Genomic DNA, 22,377 nt, shown 5'->3' with positions numbered 1-22,377 from the left:
ATGGTAAGTACTGCAGTTGCATGCTAAGTCTTCAGAAATCTGCTTGTCCTACTAGAAACTTTATATCAGATTTCCATGCTTCCTGCAACACGTAGCATTGCAGGAGGTGTTTTAATTCTTAAGTTAGACTTTAATTCTGAATTTAGACTACATTATCTTTTCCTACATGTTGCTAGTATTAACTAAAAGGAAATATAAAGCAGTAAGACAAGCACAGCAATAGATTTTCTTAAGTGGCGTTGTGCTAAGAAACTATTGAAAAGGAAGGCGATTATCAGTAGAGTAAATTTAATTTCAATTAATTAATTTTAATCTGTAAGTTAGCTCAGCAGTATGGGAAGTTTGAGGGAGTTAATTCGCAATTAGTTAGGCTTAAAAGAGGTAAATTCATATAGCTCAAGAGACGCTTAAAGACTTCATTTAATGTGAAGCAGGTAGGCTGAGCTTAATGTTGAGCTCAACATATTGAGACCTCATCTGGTTGATGTTCCTAAGTAGGGAGCAGACTGGGATTAGCCCAAACTCATCTCAATGAGACTAATGAGTCTGTTTCTGAAAAGCTACTGCTGATATATGGGGCTACATCAATATATCAATACATCAATATATCAATACATCAATATCAAACTTTTTTCGGCTTTGGCAGGGATGTATTTCTTCTTTTAAGAACCAATTAATGGCAAAATGTAGAAAACTCTTTTTGGGGCTATGTCTAAAGCAATTCTCATTAACCAGCTTGTGCAGCCTAACTTTTCTTCATCAAAATATCACTTTGGGTGTTAAACTGGCAGAATTCCGAAATGCAAGTCTGGGGCGAAAGGACATTCCTGGGACAAGAAATGTAACCAAAAATGGTTTAAATGGCGATTAAAAAGAGAGTTTTGAACTCTAAGCATAGCTGGGCACTCAGCTGATCTGGCCTGCTCTCTTGTAAATATGGGGAGGAGGAGATTTGCTATTGCTTCCTATTTGGTTACAAACTATAGCTTGGACTTCTTTCTTTTTAAAGAGGTGGGTTTTTTGCCATTTTTTTCCACTGCAAAAATCCCAGGGTAAAAGGATATATATATATACACACACATATATGTATATAAATATATAAAAGAATATATCTAATATATAAATATTTTCCCTGTGTTCGAGTGAGTGCTGTGATGTTTCCTGTCTCACAGCAGCGATGTCAAGACAATTCAACAATTGCTCAGCTGTTTTCATGTCAAAATTGGAGCTTATTGGGTCTTTAAGTACGTGCAGTTTAGTGACTTGAAAAGCATTTTGTTGTCTACAAAAATTGTCTTCTGACTTCATAAACGCTTGGTTACAAAACATTTGTACTTTGGGGAAGGTAATAGCTGCTTCTGTAACCACGTCTTATAACCTGCTTGACTCTTTATTAAATAGAAAAGGAATATAAATTTATATTTATTAAATATAAAGCATAAATATGAATATTAATATCAAATATGCGAATATATTTATATAATATTGGAATATAGAATGTTAATATTAAATTTAAATTATAAATATGAATTAAATTACTCTACAACTACCCCTAGCAGAGGGTATAGGTTCAATAGACAATAAAGCCTCCTTGTGCAGCACATACCGCTTGCTATACATAACCTTCTCCATACATCTCTAGGAAGGGAAGAAGCATGTGAGGAATAAACGCCCATTTTTCCAAGCACCCTACTTATCATCATCCCCATGTTTTGCCCATGCAGGCGACGGGTTTGTCCCGCGCACAGCAAAGAGCTTCCGAATATTTTGGACACGCAGGACGTGGGTGGCTGGTCCCCTCCACCACGTCAGCCTCTTCCGTCACCCCTTTTGCTTATCAGTTGGGCAACACATCCCTGCTCCAACGTGTGGGAGGGGAATTAGTAGCCTTGAGCCACCGGCGTTACTCAGAAGGGTGATGAATTTGTGGCAGGGAGGTTGGACTGAGTAGACGACGGGTACATCGGCATCCTTGGCACCCTTGTGTGCCCGACATGTGCCGTGACATGTACGTGCTCCTCCTCGCTCTCGTCAACGCTAAGCTATGGCTATGCTAATTGCCTTTTGGTGAAGAGCCAGCTAGAAACTACTTCTTTTTTCTCTTTGTCCACGTGCTACTTTAGGTATTACTCGGAAGAGCCCGCGGACGCCGCTCTCAGATCTCCAGGGAGTCAACACCATCAACGAGAGGGCCCAGCGGTACGTCTCTTGCTTTTGTTTTTACTTTTTCAGCAAGGAAATCTTGGTCAAACAAGTGTTATCTGTTGGTATGACTATATTAATGTTTATCTCAGTGTGTCTTCACTCTTTCTCTGCTATGTGATCATATCTAAATATCTTTATAACAGCAGGCAACTTTCCTCCATCAAAAGGCAGTGATTGTAGGTGGTGTGGCGTACGAGGTGGTAAGAAGCTTGTGAAAAAATTAGTGCATGTGTTAATATCGAGGAAATACAAATATAATGAGGATTTCTCTAGAGGGGAAAAACCCAGTGATGTGTGTGAGTACAGCAATGTGGTGATGTGCGCTCAGTGTGGATAACCCAGAAAGTTATGAGGCTCGAGATGGTACCTTGTCAAATGGTTGCTTGTTTTCCATGGAAAAAGCATGTTAACTGGAAATAGGTCGAATTTTTAAGGTTTCTATGTACAGTTTGATTTTTTAGCTATTCGTTGAAGGTTCTGACCATTCAGGCAACTCCTTAATGAGACCTTTTTGTTGGAGAGTTAGGTCTGTGCTTTGAGATGCAATCCGTGCCTCTTCTGCCAAAGGTTTTCCAAATCCATTTAAGAATTAAGTTGCTTCTGAAGCAAAATGTCTCCATTTCAAAGGGATATCTGGGCACTGAGCCTTCTCCTTTTCTACAACTACTCTTGTGCTATCCCTTTTCAGACATTGGAAAGGCTCATCATCCAAATTCCACCTTTAAAGGGGTACGATGCTTCTCTGCTTACCTCCGAGCAGATGTCAGTGTGCTGGAGAAAGATACGATCAGATCATCCTCAGCTCCTAAAACAATTGCTTGGAGCTGCAGACATCCCGGTGTAACTTCACGGCTGCTCTGATTTTCATCAGACATCCAGAACACGTTGGGAGGAGACTGAGATTGTCTCCTGAAACGTGCCCATCCACTCCCCTGTCATGGGCCTTGCAGCTCAGGGGGCTTCCCTTCCACACATGATAAAATATCCTCCAGAGATATTATTAAACCTAATTTTTTTACTTCTATCCATGACAAATGGCCCAGATGGAAATTAGATACACATTCCTTTTTTTGGTAGGGGAACAAAAGTGTCTTTTGTAGTCTGGCTTTGCTCCCCGTGTGCCCTCTGCTATCAAGACTAGAACATCCCTCTTGCTCCGAATTTCCTCCCTTTGAGAGCGGTGCTGGCACCCTGCTGAAGGACAACTGAATATCCTCATATCATTGCGAGCTGGTTTCTTTTCAGTGAGGTTGTGATTTCCGTCAGGTTATTGGATTGAATTCAAAAATTTGTGCCGCTTCTCGAGTTTGGGCAGAAATCCAGCTCGTGTGAGCGATCTCAACCTATCGTGGGAAGGTGATGCAACCCCGGTTGTCCTCACATCAGTCTTTCCCACCCCTCCTTTAATGTCTCCTAACACTTTAGCTACTCCAACTCTAATGTGTTGGGTTATGGCCATAGAAGGTACCTGGTAATGTTTGAGGCAGAGAAGTTTGTCATCTCCAGAGATGACGTTCTCTGTTTCGACCATCTCTGGTTGCGCAGGTTTCCCTGAACATGATGTAAGGTGAAACTTTATCCCTGTGGAGATCTTCACGCGTAGATAAGCTCTGCAGTTTCTCTAGCGAGCCTTCAAACCTGACGCTGGTGCGTGAAGAACACGTCTGAGGTGGGACGGGGCTTTTCTCGACCATATGGAGACGTCTGCGTTGGTGCGGCAGCTCGTGCTGCTGGTATTTTTGTAACTCAAAACATCTCGATAATCTCAGTGAGGGGCCGTTGTGAAGGCAGGGAACAAGGAGGAGGATGGATTTGTTTACTGGGGAGTTCAGCCTGTGGTCAGTTCTGTTTATTTGGTGTAACCCAAGCCAGCACAGCAGACAAGTTGCCTTAAACAGCCGGGATCAAGAGCAGCAACTTCTGTGGCTTCTTTCTGTCATCTTCGGCAGTTGTATCCTCACAACAGGGTCAGGACAGACAGTTTGTTCCCTTTACTGATACATTTGCAGAAAATATCTTTTGGAAGATGCCCGAACTCCTATGTTCCTCCTCGTGTGGTGCCTTGTTGGGCCATAATCTAGGGCAATCGCCAGTGATGGTCCCCAAATGTCATTTGTGCCCTTTCCTTCTGAAAGCACAAACGGGGGTCTCGTAGGATCTCCTGTGCTTTCAGAGTGATTTTAGTACCTTTCATTGATCTGAGTCCTGATTTTGATCTGAAGAGTCATCTCACACTTGATAAATGTTGGTTATTTCAGTTAAATTGCGCTTGTCGAGCAAGAAAAAGAGGGAAATACGAGGCTGAAGGCAACACATATAGAAGAGAGATTTACTCTTACAGCTTTCCAACAGATAGACGGGCAAGCAATTTCCCGAGCTAAATTAACCAGGAATTTGCTTTCAGAGCCATCTCACGATCATGCGGTGGCTGATACGTCTGCGCTGTACATCCAGCCCACAGGATAGCCCGGGGCTCGCTTCAAGAAGCACATTTGTGGCATGACATCACGCAGGAAGCGGAGGCTCCGGCGAGCCAAGCGCTCTCCTCTGATCTCCGCAGAAAGCGGACGGGTGGTTTGCAGATGCTGGAGGTGGAAACCAGGCTTCAGCAGAGCAAAAACCGCTCGGCTGTGTGTTTTCCTGCCAGTTTATGTCCGTTAATAGAGTTTATTTATGTGCAGTGATGTCTCAGTGGCATGCAGGACAGCAAGTGCTGATCTGCCTTGAAACAGTGAGTTGGGCTTGGTGAGATGATTGACCTCCCAAAACAGCTGTCGGTCACCGTATGCACGTATCCATCCTCAAGTGTCCGTATCCATCCTCAAGTGTCCGTATCCATCCTCAAGTGTCCATAATAAACAGACTTCTCATTTTATCTCTCTTTCTTTTTCAAAACCACACGGGAATTTCTAGGGTTTTCTGTTCTCTGGTCCTGCTCCGAGTCTGTATAACCACAGCTGGTCTCAAACCAGAGAGCACATTGTGGTCAGCCAGGATTAATGATGGGTTGTAGATCCTGAAAGTGGCCATTGAGGTTTAGTGGTGCCCGTCAACCGGTGATTTTTATCATTTTTTTCCCCCTTACAAATAGGTTTTTGATGGGTGGGACCTGAGCTGTAAAGAGAAAGAAGCCAGACAGGAGAGATCACCAGGATATTAAAGCTTCTTTCTGGCCTCCCTTGAACCGAACCGACAGCTTATAAAAAAGCAGGTCTCTGAGCACTCAGCCAGGGGTTTACTTTGCTGTGATTCATCCTTTCTTTTAATACATGTCAAAACACTGATGTAACGGGCCCAAGAAGGGATTTGAAAAGTGCTGTGGTGAGGTGGCAAAGCGACTTAGGCTCCAGCATTGCATTGCTCTGAGGATCTGGCTCCAGGCTTGAAGTTGGCTGAATGAACAACCTCACATGCTTGATTTTTTAATTTCCGTGTGCCACTTGGTATTCACCTTTCTCCAAATCCTGACTTGAAAGGCAAAGAGCAGCCTTGTTGCTGGATCTCAGAAGTGACGGGTGCCGGAGGCCACATTTAAGCCACCGTGTCCTTCAGCATCCTTGTGACCAGGAGACTGGTGCTGCATTGAGTGTCTTTATCATCCTTTTCCTCCTGAGACGGCTCTGGCAGGGGTTGCAGACCCCACATCCTTCCTTAGATCAAAAAACAAAACCAAAAAAGCCCCAAAACCCCATCAGCAAACCAAAAGTATTGCAGTTGGGCGCAGCCCAGGAGGGGTTTTGCGTAACCTCAGACACCATAGGAAGGTTCCTCAGTGCTGGAAATTATTTGCCATGATGTGAAGTTGTGTTGAAAACCCATTTCTCTTCCTCCTGGGGCAGATTTTGGTTTCTTTCCCCTTTCCCTTCAGCAGCCAGGCGAGTGTTTCTGGAGAGGCAGGGAGGACCAAACCGGGCCAGTGAGTTGTCATCGGGTCCCTGCAAGTGATTCTGGGGCTGGAATCCTTCCTTTGTGGCAAATAAGTAGTTTACTGCAAATGACATTTGCTTTTTCTTTTCCTAATTAAATGATTGCATGAATTAGAGAAGACAGAGTTGGCATCATCTGAGGTTGTGGCTATTGATGGTGGCAAGGCTGATGGCAGAGGTTTTAGTCTCACATTCTTCAGAACACTGGGGTAACTGCAGACCCAAACCTTCTGACTGCGAGAACCACGAGCTGTTATTCTCCTGCTGATAGTTCGATCCTTTTATGAGTATTTGATTTTTAGAAGTTACTTAATAAGCCAGTCACTTCATGTGGTGTCTGGCATCAGGAACTCATCCCATGGGGACAGATTTACGAAAGTGACGACTCTCATTTTCTACCGACAGATTATTTTACCATGTTATGTTTTATTTTGTCATAGAACCGGGTTTTTTTTCTCTCTTCCTAACGCTGTTTGGTGTTGCAGCGATGCCTACGCGGTCGGCTGGAACGGCCGGATGGGGATGCGGCACGGCAGGCTCGCCAGCCCCGGCACCTTTCTAGACAAAGACGGGATATTCGTCAACGCCACCAACAGCAAACTGCTGGAGAGAGCCCACGGCATCCTCATGTCAGTACTAGACGAGGGGGTTTGGCCTTCGATCCCACAGCATAATGAGCAGCACGGGTAGATAGAGGAATGTAAATAAGCAGGATATAAAAATATCAGGATTTCCAGTAGACTTGCAGACGTTTCGGTTGGGTCAAAGTGACCCCAGTATGTTTGATGTGTCTGATTTATTTAACTCTTATCATTCATTTGTAGTGACAGACGCAGGGGAGAGAGAGAAGGGATGAATCTGCCGGTCAAACCGGTCTTAAGATATGACAGCGATGTAACGCAGTCACGCTTTTTGACACGATACCAAAGTTTCCATTACAAATGAGGTGGGGAAATGCTGCTGCTGATTCACGCTGCAGCCTCCGGAGGTTCAGAGAACATCGCCAGGGTGGGTGGAGTTAACGGGTGGTATGAGAAAGCAGGAGGGTGATCAATCCTTTCACTCTACCCAAATTACCGGCATCCCCCTCATTTCCAATGTAACGATCTGCTTTAATTGGATTTGTAGTTTGCAGCATGCAGAAGCAGCCCCGTTTCAGTGCAGGTTTTAGGAAGCAGCTGCTAAAAGGGATTTTGAAGGCCTTGTTTTACCAACTCCATTCTCCAGCTGCACACGTGGATTAATCTGAGCCATTTATTATCTCCCCAGGCGAAATAAGAACTTCAAAGCCAAACCAAATCTCCCAAAGGTGAGCGAAAAGCAGTATTTTTACCTTGCCAGTCGCTGGGTTGAGTCTGCAGGTACAATGTTGAGATGCTGCTGGATGTGAGGAGGACAACTTGTGTCTCCATCGAGCCCTCGGCAACTCAGCTCTGTTCAGGGCTCTTTAATTTCTATAAAACCAAAGGATTTCAGCCCTGGGAGGAGAGCTGTATGAGAATGTCTAATATTTAGTTTCCCTTCATCCTGACTGTATTTGCTGTATTTTAAGAGATGCCAAGAAATCTGTTGCACCTCAAAGAATAACGCTGCTTGTGGTCCTCGCAGGTGCCTCTTCAATGGCCAGGAATGGAGAACCAGGAGGAGCAAAACTGGTTTTACTCTGTGTGCACGTTGCACCTGGAGAGGCACAGTTAATCCATGAACTGTTTATTAATAATTAGTAGTTTGTCTGCAACATTTAGTGGGTAGAAGAGCCAAATTTCCCATGGTCAAAGATGGAAAGAGTTTGGAGGAACATGATCTGGGGGAGCAGAGTAACGTTTCAAACGACATTTCCCATTGAGATTAAGTAGGGTGGTCACTTAAGGAAGCCCCGCAGAGAGTGTAAAGAGGGAAATAGCAGATGGCATGGTGGCAAAATCTAATTCTTCTTGTATTTATCAAGAATAAACGGAGTTTTTCTTTGTCTACAGCACATGCTGGACGTGAAGTCCCTCAAGCACCTGACCAACCTGACGCTGCATGACCGCATCACCAAATCTCTGCTCCATCTCCATAAGAAGAAAAAACCGCCCAGCATCAGCGCCCAGTTCCAGGTAAATCCTTTCCCTCCAACACACAGATGTGAACTAAAACCCATTACCTGGTCCCAAGGAGGACCCTTGTAGGCACAGTCCTGTCCTATCCTCACCAGTTTAGGGCTGGAGTTAAGCCGAGGAGGCAGCTTGGGTAAGCTGGGAGACACCTTGCAGGTATCAAAATGATGTAAATGGAGAGCAACAAGAGTGATGGTGGTTCTCATGGTGGGGGATGATGCGATGGAGCAAGATGGGATGTGAGGATGAGCAGCAGAGCAGAGATGTTGGTGTGTCCCCATCCTCCGGTACCTCACTCTCCAAACTGTCGCATCGTGGCGCTTTTTCCGCTGAATCCAGAACCAGCAAAATCCCAAACCAAACATTTTTACAGTCTTTTTACTCATGTTCAGCAAAGGAAATTCAACCTGGTTTCAAGCCAGCCAGAATGTGAATTTTAATATGGGCAGGAAGGTCCAAATATTGCTGCGTTGTGTCCCGGCAGGCGGAGGAGCTCAGGGAAGGGATCGATACGGCATTTGTTGTGTCGGTGCTGTGCGCAAGGAACAACCACAGCAAAAATAATCCTCCGATATGTGCATCAGGGCTTGGAAATGGCTAGAGGACACATACACAAGCAGGTGGTAATATTAGAAAGCAGCTTTTCAGTGAAAAATCGGTTTCTAAGCAAGTCTGGCTTGCTTTTAGCTTCAAATTTCAGTTTTGGGAGACATGGGTCATTTATAGAAAATGTTCCTGTGTAGATCTGGGTAAGATTCAGTAATTATGCATATACATGACCACACATATCTTGATACACATTTGTGTATATATGTATGTATTTTAGCTTAGTCTAATCTAATTGTGTGCTGGTTAAACACACTTCTGCAGTTTAATTCATGCAATACCATAAGATGCTTGAGACAGGGATGTCTTGGAGTGAAATGACTTCCCCAAACCTATAGAAATAGAAATTCTGAAAATTAAGATTTTTATAGCTATTTTTACAGCACATACAAATAAGAGAGCACTAAACACTGGAAACATTTCAGCTCTATCCCCCTACAGCGAAGTACACCAATCAAATACCTTTTCCTTACACTTTCTGCTGTTTCCCAGCGGTGATTGGATGACGTAGGAGCTGTGTCTACACATTCTTTTTTTAATTAAAATGGATAAAATGATAAGTCAGAGGCAGCTCTGCCACGACTGCTTCTCCTCTCGGACCAACTCTGGGCACTGCAGCCCTGACTTCATGGGCGCTGGTAGGAGAGACGCGTTCTCTCAGGAGGGCAGGGCGGCGCGAGCCGGCCAGATGGCTTTGCTAGCGAGAGCAGGAGAAGAAAACCGCGGCGCGTGGAATTGGGTCACAGGCAGGAAAACCGAATACTTCCTATCACAGGGGTTTGTTTTGCAGGGGGTTTTCTTTTTTGTGTGTATGTGAGTTTTTCTTATTTTTTTAATTTGCTTTTTCTTTCCTTTTTATTTTTCTTTTTTCTCTTTTCTTTTTTCTTTTTAATTTATCCTTTTTTCTTTTTCCTTTTTTCCTCTTTTTTCTCTTTCCTTTTTCCTTTTTCTTTTTTCTTTTCTTTTTTTCTTTTCCTTTTTCCTTTTTGCTTTTCTTATTTTTTCTTTTTTCTTTTTTCTTTTTTCTTTTTGTTTTTCTTTTTTCTTTTTCTTTTTTCTTTCTTTTTCCTTTTCCTTTTTTCCTTTTTCCTTTTTCCTTTTTCCTCTTTGCTCTTTTTTCTTTTTTCTTTTTTCCTTTTTTCTTTTATCTTTTTTCTTTGTTTTCTTTTTTCTTCTTTCATTTCTCCTTTTTCCTTCTTTCTTTTTCATTTTTCCTTTTCCTTTCTTCTTTTTTGTCTTTTTCTCTTTTCCTTTTTCCTCTTTCCTTTTTCCTTTTCCTTTTCCTTTTTTCCGCCTTTTTTTCTGATAAACACCGCCTTGTGCCTAATGCCCGAACACCAGGCCTGCACCCTCTCCATCTCCTATTGATGTTAAGCACACCTCTACCTCGGGTAGTTGAAACAGCCGTATCACATTAGAGGATGCTGTAAGGGCGGTGATGCCTTTGGGGGCTGAAAACTAAATGGCCATTCCCTAAACTGCAGGATGCGGATGTAAATCCTGCATATGCTGTGCCCCTAAAGGAAAAGATGCTGCCACGTATAGCGCAGGGTGATGCCGAAACAATTTGTCGTGCCCTGAAATTCTGAATGCAGGTGGTGAAAGAGCGGGTGGCCGGCACGTTTTGCAAGCGGAGGGTCAAAGGCGCGGGGCATGGGGTTAATCTGGGGACCTCGCGTGGCCTTTGCAGATTCCCGGTGCCCAGAGCTCGCAGCAGATGGCAGAGGAGACCCGAACCATCTGCCGTGAGCGGGATGTCACTGACGAGATGGAAAGCGGCCGCGGTTCCAGCCCATTTCCAGTATCTCCTAATAGTTTTTTGGTTAGGTTTCTTTTAAAAAAGCATTTCCAGGCTACTTTTAAGAAAACCAGTGGGGGTCTGGGACATTGTGACGCTCCTGCTGTCCCCGGGATGCGAGCGCCGGGGACGTTTGTGTGCGGTTAATCGATGCAGAACGCAGCTGTGCCGCACGTGCGCGGGATCTTTCCCAGACAAACGCTTCTGAACATGAAAGGCTTCCCTAAAGACGCCTTTTAAAACCATCAGAAAGAGAAGAAAAGGCTTCCTGCAATGAGATCTTTAGGCAACACGCTTCTTTCTAATACCACGTTGCTTTATTAACAGATATATTCAAACATTCATAACTCTGCTTATAATAAATACAGAGCAAAGCGTCTTTACCAGCCGCAGACTGACTCAGCACGCTCTGATTTTCAGTATCATTGTGTTCCAAGAGCTTGTGCTTCGTCGCAGGAAAGTCAAAGATTTGCACATTTGGCATCACGTCCCTCTGGAACGAGTCTGCGTAGAGACCATGCCAATATAAATTCCATTTTGTGGGCTTGACTTCTAATAATAATGCAGAAATAAGGAGAAATGGGAACCTGGAAAAGCCTTTGTTATCAGTGATCGCAACTGTGCATTTCAGCAGAGGAATAAGGCCAGGAATAGGCCAGCATTGAAAATATTCTCCTCTAAAACAAGCTTCTGAAGTGTTTAGCGTTTGTAGGCTTTAAAAATCACTGCAGATTCCACATCACTGTCATTAAAAAAAACAAAGTCATTTTTGGCCATAAATAAGGTTTTAACGATTAAAAAACAGGAATAAAGAAGAAAATTGGGGTTGTATTTTTAAAACACTTAGCGCAAGTGGTAAATCATCTTGGAGCTCCTGCTCCCATCTAGAAGAGGTTCGTTGGTGACGGACAGGACGTGACTTTGAGATGTTAAAAATGTCGAACTCAGGATCTCAAAATACAACCCAGAATTACACAGAATCACAGAATCGACTGGGTTGGAAAAGACCTCAGAGATCATCAAGTCCAATTAGATCATCAAGTCCAATTAGATTTATTTCTAGGTAATTTGTGGGATGCGAAGATAAAACCAGCCAAGTGGCTTGAACCGAAACGCTCATTTCAAGGAACATTTTCCCTCTGCCTGGTTTACTCATCATTTGTTCCAAGTTTTTTGTTTTCTGGCTTAAATCCCTGGATTTTCAGGATTTATCGCGGTCTTTCCTCCATTTCCCAACTGAAGACGTCTTCTCTGTTGCAGGCGTCGCTCAACAAGCTGATGGAGACCCTTGGCCAAGCAGAACCTTATTTTGTCAAGTGCATTCGATCTAATGCTGAAAAGGTAAATCCCGTCCTGGGAAAAATCCTCCAGGAAATCTTTTGGGAAATATTTACAGGGGGGGTAAAAAAACCAAAAGAAAGCCCTAAATCAAGTTGGATTTAAAGATATTTGTATATGAGCAACGAAAAATGTGGGTGATACCACTCGGGTGTTGCTCTTGATAAACTGCACAGGGTTTTTTTCTTGTAATTGTTGCAACACATCTATGAAAAACATATGGTTTAATTTATATGAGAAATACATTGGTCTTCATAAATGAATTTGTCTTCATTGAGGCTTCTGCCAGCCAGAGATTTTCAGACCCGTGGATTCACTTGTGTTACTGAGCCCTAAAACTTCTTTAAAATGAACTTTCTAGAGGTGAAAGCAGATACTTGTAGAATAAGCCACATTATTAAAGTGACTCAAAGATGCATCATATTTTTTTAATTTGACTTTAAGGATTGATTTGTCTCATGGGCTCAGTTTCAAATGAAGCTTGCAGAAGTGATGATTTCTTGTGGATTAACCCTTTGGAGTTTTACACAGATACTTAAAGATGAAGCTTTATGCCGAGGAGATGATTTAGTTGCTCGCAATCTTACCCATTAGCCGTGCCCTTGGGGGTGTCTCATTCAGTTTGGGGGCTCCAAAAAAACCTTCTTTATAGCTTTAGATATGTAATTAGCTCTTTGAAAGTCATCATCTGATGACATCTTGGAAGCAAACAGGATTCAACCCTGGTGGGATTAATACAGTTCCCGGGGACCTTGTTCCCTCTCTCTCCAGCATCGTTGCCAACAAGTGTGTCATGCAGATGTGCCACATCTGCTGATCCCATTTACCCATCTACATGCTTAAAACTTCACTTAAAAGAAATATTTGCTCATCGTTGGCCTGTTTTTCCCCTTCCAGCTGCCCTTGCGGTTCAACGACAGCCTGGTGCTCCGGCAGCTGCGCTACACGGGGATGCTGGAGACCGTTCGCATTCGCCAGTCGGGATACAGCTGCAAATACTCCTTCCAGGTGGGGGAAAAGCTTTCTGGTCTTTCCTCACCTTTTAGCATCATTATCCCAGTTGTCTGAATGTTGCTACCTTGTTGGTTTTTTTTTAAAGTAATGAATTTATAGCTCGGCATCGTCTGCTGTGCTGCCGGTTTCTAGCGAGCTGCTCCAGACCTAAGGGAATGCTGTGAGCCCCTCTGCAGATAACGTCATGGTTTTTGAACAAAAGCAGGGGTTTTTTATAACATGGACTTCCTTTTTGCAAAAAGTATCGCATTTACACACACTTTTCTGTGCAGGTTTTGCAATCAGCTGGGAGTGGTGTTGACCCCATCTCGTCCGTGCTGGCTGCATCCCATCGAGAGGACAATGAGCATCCTCTAAACCTCTTCAGAGTTATCCAGTTTTTCCTGTTTTCTTCTTTTCTGGGTTTTAACAGGTTTTGCGCACATGTCAGTTCTTTCATGCTTTGCTGGTGCTGATATTGCTCCTGCTGGCAGCTGCTTTGGGCCAGATGTCGTGTCCTGTGCAGCAGCTGTTTAGAAAAGGAAAACAGCTCATATTTTTTGTCATGAGCGTGGCTCCCAACCTTGCTTGGGAGGATCTCTCCTCTCATACCTCCTCCGTTCTTTGAGTCCTCACAGCAGTAACCGACAGAGCATCTCAAAGATGCTTTGCAGATGCTGGTAACCCCTTCCACAGCAGCTCTTGTGGAGGATTTGGAACATTTTTCACTCCAGATGACTCTGCTGGTTCTGCAGAATCTTTCCTCCTACGCTAAAAGACATGTGAACATTGCTGGGTCCCTGCTTTGATGTTTTTCCCTGTCAAACCACGAACAGTTTAGGAAACTTGGTGTCCCCTAGTCCATAAAATGCTATCTGTCCTTCTGCTCACTCGATAGATCCTGTTTCATGTGGAGCAAATCCATTATTTATGGAAGGAAGGGACACAGCAGGACTCATCTAACCAAATCTCGGTGTTTTATTTTCCTTCTCAGGATTTTGTGAACCATTTCCATGTTCTTCTACCACAAGGAATCAGCCCGTCCAAGCACAATATCCACGATTTCTTCAGGAAAATCAAACTTGATCCAGACAATTACCAAGTTGGGAGAACAATGGTAAATGTTTATCCTCAGCTCAGCCTTCCATTTCAGATATAGATATAACATTTGCCTGCATTTCCATAATGATAAATTGACATCTTTATGTATGCTTTTAATTAATGAAGCTTCTGTTTGCCAGAAGCAAATGGTTCAAATGAAGCTTTGGCTAATGTTAATGCAAAAAAGTCAGGAATATCTCTTTTTTTGGCCAGGTTTTTGTGAAGGAGCGAGAGCGACAGCTTCTGCAGGACCTGCTCCATCAGGAGGTGCTGCGCCGGATCACGCTGCTGCAGCGCTGGTTCCGCAGCCTGCTCTGCAGAAGGCAGTTCCTCAGCTTACGGCATGCGGCCGTGGTCATACAGGTGAGTGGTGGCGCCTGACTTTGTTGCAAATTACAGTCCACGAATCCTAAAATCTACTCCCCTCTGCAAGGAAGGAGCTTGCAATCAGGATTTGACTCCTTGTGCTATGGTAGGTTGGGAATTTGAGGGACAGGGCTGGAAAGGTTGCATAGAAACAGAGAATCATTTTGTTTGGAAGAGAGCCTTGAGATCATCGAGTCCAACCATTACCCACCCCTGGCACTGCCCCATGTCCCTGAGAACCTCATGTCTGTCTGTCCAGCCCTCCAGGGATGGTGACTCCAGCACTGCCCTGGGCAACCTGTTCCAATGCCCCACAGCCCTTTGGGGAAGAAATTGTTCCCCACATCCAACCTCAACCTCCCCTGGCGCAACTTGAGGCCGTTTCCTCTGCTCCTGGCGCTTGTTCCTGGGGAGCAGAGCCCGACCCCCCTGGCTCCAAGCTCCTTTCAGGCAGTTCAGAGATCAGAAGGTCTCCCCTCAGCTCCTGTTCTCCAGCTGAACCCCCCAGGTCCCTCAGCCGCTCCCATCACACTTGTGCTCCAGCCCCTCACCAGCTCCGTTCCCTTCTCTCAACTCACCCCAGCACCTCAAGGCCTTTCTTGGCGTGAGGGACCCAAAACTGCCCCCAGGATTCGAGGTTTGGCCTCCACAGTGCCCAGCACAGGGACGGTCACTGCCCTGGGCCTGGCCACGCTGTTTCTGCAGAAGGCCGGAGCTCTCCCATCCCCATGCAACACCCATTACAAGGAGCTCCCTGCTGTCTTTGCAGAGATTTTGGCGTAACTACCAGAGCCGAAAACAAGGCGAACCATCCCCAGACCCTCTCGCCCTCAGCAAAGCCGCCGTCATTCTCCAGACGCACTGGCGCGGCTTTGTGGAAAGGAGGAGGTTCCTGCAGATGCAGTTTGCAGCCCAACTCATCCAGAGCTGCTGGCGGGAACACGCCAAGCGGCGGCACGAGGCGGCCACCAGCATCCAAGCCGCCTGGCGAGGACATCGCGCCAAACGGTCCTTCACGGCCAGCAGGAGCAAAGTCGTCTGCTTGCAAGCGGCGTGCAGGGGATATTTAGCACGACAAAGGTAACACCCTTGGCCTCGATTAAAAAAAAAATCAACAAAACACTCAAACATTTTCTGATCGTACCCAATGAGGAGAGATGTGGTTTGTGGGAGTTCTACTTGGACCACGGTGACTTACAGAAGATGTTGTCCCTTCATAGGATCTCTGACCCTGCTCTGACCTGCCCCGATCCTTCCCTTGTCCACACTTTCTAACAAAGGAGTTTATTTAGCTGCACATCTTACTCTTAGAATCAGCAGAGCCTATTTCAGGTTGGAGCACGTAGGCAGTGGAAAGCTGAGCCCATAAATACTCCTGGGTTGTTTTTTTTCTCCCCTTGGCAGCAGCACCAGTTTAAGTAGCCTATTTTTAACTCGGCTCGGCTCACCAGTCTCATCGCTGTGCTGTCTCGCGGGGACAGGAGACACTGGAACCAGCTGCCACAAAGGGGAGAGGGTTTCCAGCCATGCCTCGGCTCACCAGCTGCGGAGCAGGGCTTGGTTTGTTCTTCTGCAAGGTGGGGAGCACCTTGATGTAGGGTGGAAGGGAGATTTGGGAGCTGGAAAGAGCTCTTGGGGTTGAAGCCCCTGCTAGCGGTACCAGAGACAGCCCGGGCACGATGATGAAGATGGAGAAGCCAATAGGTGCGATTGGTTAAGCTCTTCTGGCTCTATCAGTTACAAAATGAGCCAGGCCAAGGATGAAGGCTGGAGCCACCGTTGTCAGCATGAGAGGAGCTTTCGGGTGCATTGAGGGGATCCTTGGTTAGGAGGGATGGTGGGAGAGAAGGTTGAAAACCAAACGTGCGCTTTCATCGTCTTGCACCAGATGTGCAAGGAGGGTTGCTTGAGGTGGTGACGGTGAGGCTGGTGGTGATGAGATGCCACCGGTGCAGTGCCTTGAAGGGATGTGAGTGGACACGGGGGTAAAATGTGCTATTTTTCTTCTTGCTTGCAGGTTTCAAGCTTTGAAAGAGCAGCGGTTAAAAGAGATGCAGCTGGAGAACAGCCTGTCAGTTAGAGAAGAGGATGGACCGGAGGCAGATGATGCTTTGGAAATCAAGGGTTCAGACCCATCAAAGTGGGAGGATGGCTCATTTGAAGAGCGGGTGAGAGCTGTAGAGGAACATAAATTGTTGATGGAGAATAATCGGGTGAATCACGTGGACCTGCTGGATACTTCGGCGAGTTTATTGTACAAAAGGCAAGAGAGAACCAGTAGCCAGAGCGGGATGGACACCGAAGAGGAGGTTGTTGTGAGAGAGAGACCCAAGTCATTGGAGGACCTCAACCAGAAAAAAGTGGTTCGCGCAAAAAGAGAAAGCCGGAGGATGCGGGAACTGGAACAGGCCAAATTTAGCTTGGAGCTGCTTAAGGTCCGCTCCACCGGTGGGCTGTCACCTTCTGAAGAGCGGCGGTGGTCAACCGAGCTGGTATCTGAGGCACTTCATTCCCCTCAGGGAACCCCAGAGAGCGAGAGCTCTCAAGGGAGCTTCGAGATGTTAAGCTGTGAAGATACCCCAAGTAATAAACACGTTTCCTTAGTTTTAGATGAGCAAGATACACCGTTGTTTTCCACAGACTCTTTGCCTAGCAGTCCCCAGGCTCTTCTGCAGGAGAAGGCCTTCGTTGGGGCAGATGTGAACAGCAATTTGCCCAGGTGCAGGAGGACACCTTCAGACCTGGAGCTCCCCGATAACCGCCCCGTGAAGGAGCACATGGTCTGCAACCCCCAGAATGTTCTATACAAGGGGCATCCGAGAGAAACCTTCCTTGCCAGCAATCTACCCACTTTCTATGTGCCACCACAAGATGACGTGAAGGTAAAGCTGGTGGAGAATAAACTGAGGAACAAAGTAGGGGAAAGAGAGGAGAGAACAGTTACATTTTCTGAGGTCAGGAAGGACTCTGAGCCCCAGGGCAAAGCCTTGGGAGAGGAGGAAGAGGAGAAGTCCTCTACCAAGAGAGAGGAACGTGGAGCAGCAACTGCGACACAGGCCCATTCTCCAGACTCTGTCATCAAGAGACTGGAAAAGCTCAACGTGGAGAAGGAGGAACGGCAAAAGCAGCTTCAGCTCCAAAATGAGAGGCAGATGATGGAGCAGATCCGTCAGCAGAAGGAAATTCTGGAGAAACAACGCAAAGCCTTCGAGCAGCAAGGGGGGGTGGAGGCTTTGCAGAGGGCTGAGCAGAGCAGAATGAAGGACCCTTCCCTCAAACCAACCAAAAAACCGGACAACCGACCTCAATCGGTCCTCATCCTGCACCCCCTGAGCCGAGGGGAGCACAGTGTCCCCCCAGGTGTGACTCCAACCCCATCGGTGGACATCAAAGGTCTCACCGTTGGGACTAGGGGAAGTTCTCCAGCCCACAGTGCCCCCAAAGACAGACCCGTCAGCATGTTCATGGAGCGAAGAGATGCTCAACCAGGATCGCTGCTGGAACCCCGAGGCCATTCCAAGCCAGCTCTGGACCCCAAGGACCTCCCGGGCAGCCACTTTGCGAGGATGGAACGTCTTCGGCAGCCCCGGGTGCCCAGCCAGGCCACTGAGGAGACGAGGGCAAGTGCCATCTTCTTCACACCGAAAGACAATCCCTTCGGCCTCCAGTGAGTAGAAAGACAATGTGCTTTCTCTGTAGGCTTTTTGATCTCCTAGAGACCACACAAATGCTCCAGAACTTTGCTTCTAGAGACTGTACAAAACCTCCAGTGAAAAGAAGGGGTTTTTTTTAATTCCAAAGATGAGAGGAAAAGGAAAAAGAGCTGAAAATCTGACTTCTTGCTCTTTTATGCGATGGGCATTATGTCAGCCAGGGGGGATAATCATAGACATTCGCAGGTGAAGTGAGTTACTGGAGTCGATGTTGTTTTCACTTACCTGAGATGAGTGGTGATAGGAGTTTATTTCTCAAGGTGAAAGATGAATTAAAAATCCTCAGGATTTTTCAGTGGTCAGAGCAGAAATGACTAAATAAGGCAAAAATATCCTGGAACAACATTTGCTTCCAGTTTATCCGGTTCCTTAAGCTGCCTTGCCTAATTTTTGGAGAGGTTTTGGCTTGTTCTGTTCACGCACAGAACGAGCAACAGGAAAAAAGAAATAAATTTAAAATTCATTAATTTGACTTTTTAATCTGCAGCAGAACGATCACATTTGAGACTACAGAAAAGGCACCATCCGTAAACCACTGTGATGGGGTGTTAACTCAAATCCTGAGGAATTCTAAGTAATTCCAAAGCCCTGTGACCTCAAACTTGCAGTTTTGGTCTTGGTTGCTTGGGCTGCACATTTGTACATTCCTGTGAGTTGGGCTGGCGCGGCGGGAAGGGTTTTAGAAGATGAAACATCTCTGGTTTGTTGTGTTTCGACAGGGAACCAAGTCACCAATGCCTGTCCAAGGGTGAACTATCTCGGAAACCATTTAAGATGCCGGGGTCTGGAAGAGGAGAGGTGAGTTGTGGCTCAATTATTTTCCCTTTTAATTGAACAGAGAGGGGGGGGAAACATTATCCTGCCAGTTTTCCCTCAAGAGCTTCAAAGAAGTGAACTCTAAATCACAAGAGCTGCCAGACACAGGGAAGGAGGATTCACACCTTCTCGTGATAAAAGCCCCCATAGCGTTAATTCGTTAACTCTGGCTAAAAGGGATCTCGTGGTCCTGATGGCAAACACTATCCAACACAGTCTTGTCTTGCTTTGGTTTAACATACGTTTGAGTAACATCCATGATTGTCCATTTTCATCGTGCTGTCTTGGTTTTTGTTTTTCCCGGTCTTTTGCTGTTTATTTTTGCATTATGTGTAATATCGTGTCCCCTCCCTGGGGTGCAACGTCGCTCAGGGATATCTTAAACCCGTACTTGAGCTACACTATGATGCCAAACATCAGTAGAACCTCCCTTTCATTTTAAACCCCCTTTTTTGTTGTTTGTTTTATTATTTGGTCAAGCAGGTTTCCAGACCGACCCATAAAAAGAAAGCCCGCATGGCGCGGACACGCTCCGATTTCTTGACTAGAGGTACTTTTCCCGATGGGGAGGGGGATACGGAGGAAGATGATTACGATGGCAATTTTGAGTTCCTTCTCTCCTCTGACCAACCTCCTCACCCCGAGGCGGTGCCTGCAGCCCGGCTGGGCCAGGCCTGTTACAGTGACTCCGAAATGGTAAATTATATTCCAACTTGACGGGGAAAATTGAAAAAGAGAGCGAGCGGAGCCTTTCTTTGCTAACCTTAGCTGCACTGATCCCTCCTCCGCTTCTTCTCCCACTTCCAAGGATGCTGCAGATGGGTAAACTCGGCGAACACAGCAGAAACGGATGCAAAATGGGGAAGATGTTTGTATTTCTTGGCCATGGGGATGTTTCCTGGCTTGATTCGATATCAGCAGCGTTTGCCATAGCTTTCCTGTAGCGTTGCAACTTGTATTGCATAGCTACCCTTTAAAAATCTGTTTTTTAACATCAATATCGAAGTCCCCCTGGGATCCTTCAGCTCTAAAAATGGTCTGCGCACATCTGTAGAAAAGATCAAAGCAAACTCTGTCCAAAAAGCGGCAGACAACAAAGAAAATGATATAAAAGTCTTTCACCTCCTATTACTTTGGATTTTGTGTCTTTAGCCACAGCATCTGATGATTATTCGATTATTGGAGCAATGCTGGCAGGCGGCTCTTAGGAAAAGCAAAACCATGAAAATTGGGCAATAAAAATAGAGTGAAATAGTGCCTTTTAAAGGAAAAGAACCCCAACCTTAGTGATTTTTCAAGCACAATAACTGATTTCCCTTGGCAGGTCCATGGGCTGCAGCTCTGTGAGCCTGTGCTTGATCTCAGGCTTAATCTCCCACCCGGATAAGCTGCTTTTGGAAATCACAAACGCAGAGGTTTTAGGGGTGGAAGAGGCCAACAGCTTCCAGCCCACTCATGGTTTGGGTTTTTTTTCTGACGTGAGGGAGATATTCCCTGGATAAACCCCAGGAATTGTCTCCTGCTGCCTTGTTCCTCTGCACCGGCTGCGCTGCTGGCTGTGCAGCTGAGTATAAAATCAAACAAAAGCACAAAGCCCAAAGTTAGTGATTTATTTTGTGCTCCAGCGTTGCCTCGCGTCCGGCAAACCCCTCGCGCAATCCTAAAATCTGCTTTCCCAAGAGAGGCAGATGGACAAGGAGAGCTCTTCGTGACTTTTCAGTGAGCAGCTTTTATTATAAAGGTTAAATTTTCCCCAGGATAATTTCCTCACTGGAACAGGACAGAGATTTACAAATTCCCCAAATTTTTGAAGGTTGGTCTTGATAAATTTCCAGGAGTTTTGAGTCAGGAATACTTGAAACCTGATTGAAAGAGTCAGTTCGATGAACTGAGGCCCCTGAACTGCCTCTTAGCTCATCTCCCTGCTTTGGAGACCAGGAAAGGGACAATTTTATGTAGCAAAATATATTATTTTGCATAGAAGGGCCATGCCGTACCCCGAGTGCTGTGTTCCTGGAGCATACCCTCTTACAAAGCCTTAGGGTTTTCTTTTTTAGCTGTAAAAATCTAAATTTTTTGTAGCCGATGCCAAAGGCGCTTGGCAAACTCCATCCTTGGGAAGGGACCTGACTCATCCCACTCTTTGGAAATGCTCCTTGGGCCTCTGCTCACCTGGTTTAACAGCTCTCACCGCATGCAAGTAGTAGTAGGTGCCAACTGTCTCTCGTCTCTCCCGTATCCTCCTTCTCTGCTCCCCATCACTTGGCTCTACCTGGTGTTCGACACCTTCACCCCTTGTGTGGTCGAGTTCTGCTTCCTACCGATCGCTGCTTGTGAAGTCGCGTCGTCGGCGCAACCTGATGTCCCTGTGTCCTGCCGACATGTACAGTGTTTCCATCCGTATTGCAGGTTGGGGATCAGCCTGTTGGCTTGTGGCTTCTCTGGGTCAGGATTGCCACGAGTAGCAAAATATAGGGCCTTTTAAACATATTTATTAGCAGAGCCCATTCGGGTGTTGCAAATGGAGCAATACTGGTACATGTTGGTTTGGGTACAAGCTTGGATAGGGGGATGTCTGTGTAGACACTATCGTTGTGTCTTGTGATGTTCACATGAAGACAAGTCAGGCAGCTACCATGCGCAGGCTGGTTTCTGTGCTAGTGAATAGTTTATTCATACGGCTTCTGCCCCTGGCTACAACTTTCCAAAAAAAGCCTCTTTTGATGTGCTGCTCGGTGGCCAAGGCCTTCTGGATAGACGGAAGAGAGATCATGTGTGACCTTGGGAAGCTGAGCATGTGATGGCTCACTAACCACGCTGGCATTAACCTGCCCGTTATGCCCGTTGGGTTTCTTGACCATCAACTCAATGCCTGTGTAAGTAGAGGTCCACCAGAAACTGATGCTCCTGACCTAAGTCTGTGGGATCCCAGAGCAGCAAAGACCGAGAGCACCTACAGCCAGCACTGAAACCCAGTGGGCACCAGTACATAAGGTGGCTGCTGAAGGTTCAGTTGACTCCAAAGAGCCTTTAAGGCTTCCTGACAAGACCAAGCCTTCCACGTTCATTGAGTTTTTTGGCTGGTGATGAGCTAAGGATTAACCAACCTTGCGGTGAGACAAGTACAAGTGGGAGGAATAGCTCCTGACCACACATGAGTACCACTTCTGAGTTGCACCTAAGCCTGGGGAGCTTTCCTGCAGCAGATAAATAGAAAGAAACCACACCAGAAGTACCTTCTGAAGACATTCTCCTTCAGCAGAAGCTCTTAGAGAGAGAGTCGTGGATAACGAAGCAACAATTTAGCTCCAACCTCTGTAATAAAGCCATGAATTGACAAAATTGGTCCAATTACCTGTAACCAGCTGATCCCAAAGATGCCTGAAGAGCCACCAATGAAAGATCTCTTGTCCTAA

The 22,377-nt window shown here is 45.8% G+C and overlaps 1 protein-coding gene across 5 annotated transcripts in view; it reads left to right on the top strand.

Moving 5' to 3' along the window:
* The window catches only part of MYO9A (myosin IXA), a 160,882-nt gene that overhangs the window by 121,683 nt on the left and 16,822 nt on the right, over positions 1-22,377 (top strand). For 4 of the 5 annotated variants that reach the window (XM_071813726.1, XM_071813725.1, XM_065847292.2 and 1 more), the window contains 12 exons: positions 2,124-2,199; positions 6,617-6,760; positions 7,401-7,440; positions 8,108-8,230; positions 11,895-11,975; positions 12,870-12,980; positions 13,960-14,082; positions 14,280-14,429; positions 15,202-15,512; positions 16,450-18,099; positions 18,865-18,943; positions 19,445-19,657. In XM_071813726.1, the coding sequence (XP_071669827.1) occupies positions 2,124-2,199; positions 6,617-6,760; positions 7,401-7,440; positions 8,108-8,230; positions 11,895-11,975; positions 12,870-12,980; positions 13,960-14,082; positions 14,280-14,429; positions 15,202-15,512; positions 16,450-18,099; positions 18,865-18,943; positions 19,445-19,657 (3,101 nt within the window). The remainder of the gene's footprint in view (positions 1-2,123; positions 2,200-6,616; positions 6,761-7,400; positions 7,441-8,107; positions 8,231-11,894; positions 11,976-12,869; positions 12,981-13,959; positions 14,083-14,279; positions 14,430-15,201; positions 15,513-16,449; positions 18,100-18,864; positions 18,944-19,444; positions 19,658-22,377) is intronic. The other variant, XM_071813727.1, reaches the window with a different exon arrangement.

The sequence above is a fragment of the Patagioenas fasciata genome, chromosome 12, assembly GCF_037038585.1.
Source record: "Patagioenas fasciata isolate bPatFas1 chromosome 12, bPatFas1.hap1, whole genome shotgun sequence".
Lineage (NCBI taxonomy): Eukaryota > Metazoa > Chordata > Aves > Columbiformes > Columbidae > Patagioenas > Patagioenas fasciata.
This window is presented reverse-complemented; position numbering and strand designations above follow the sequence as displayed.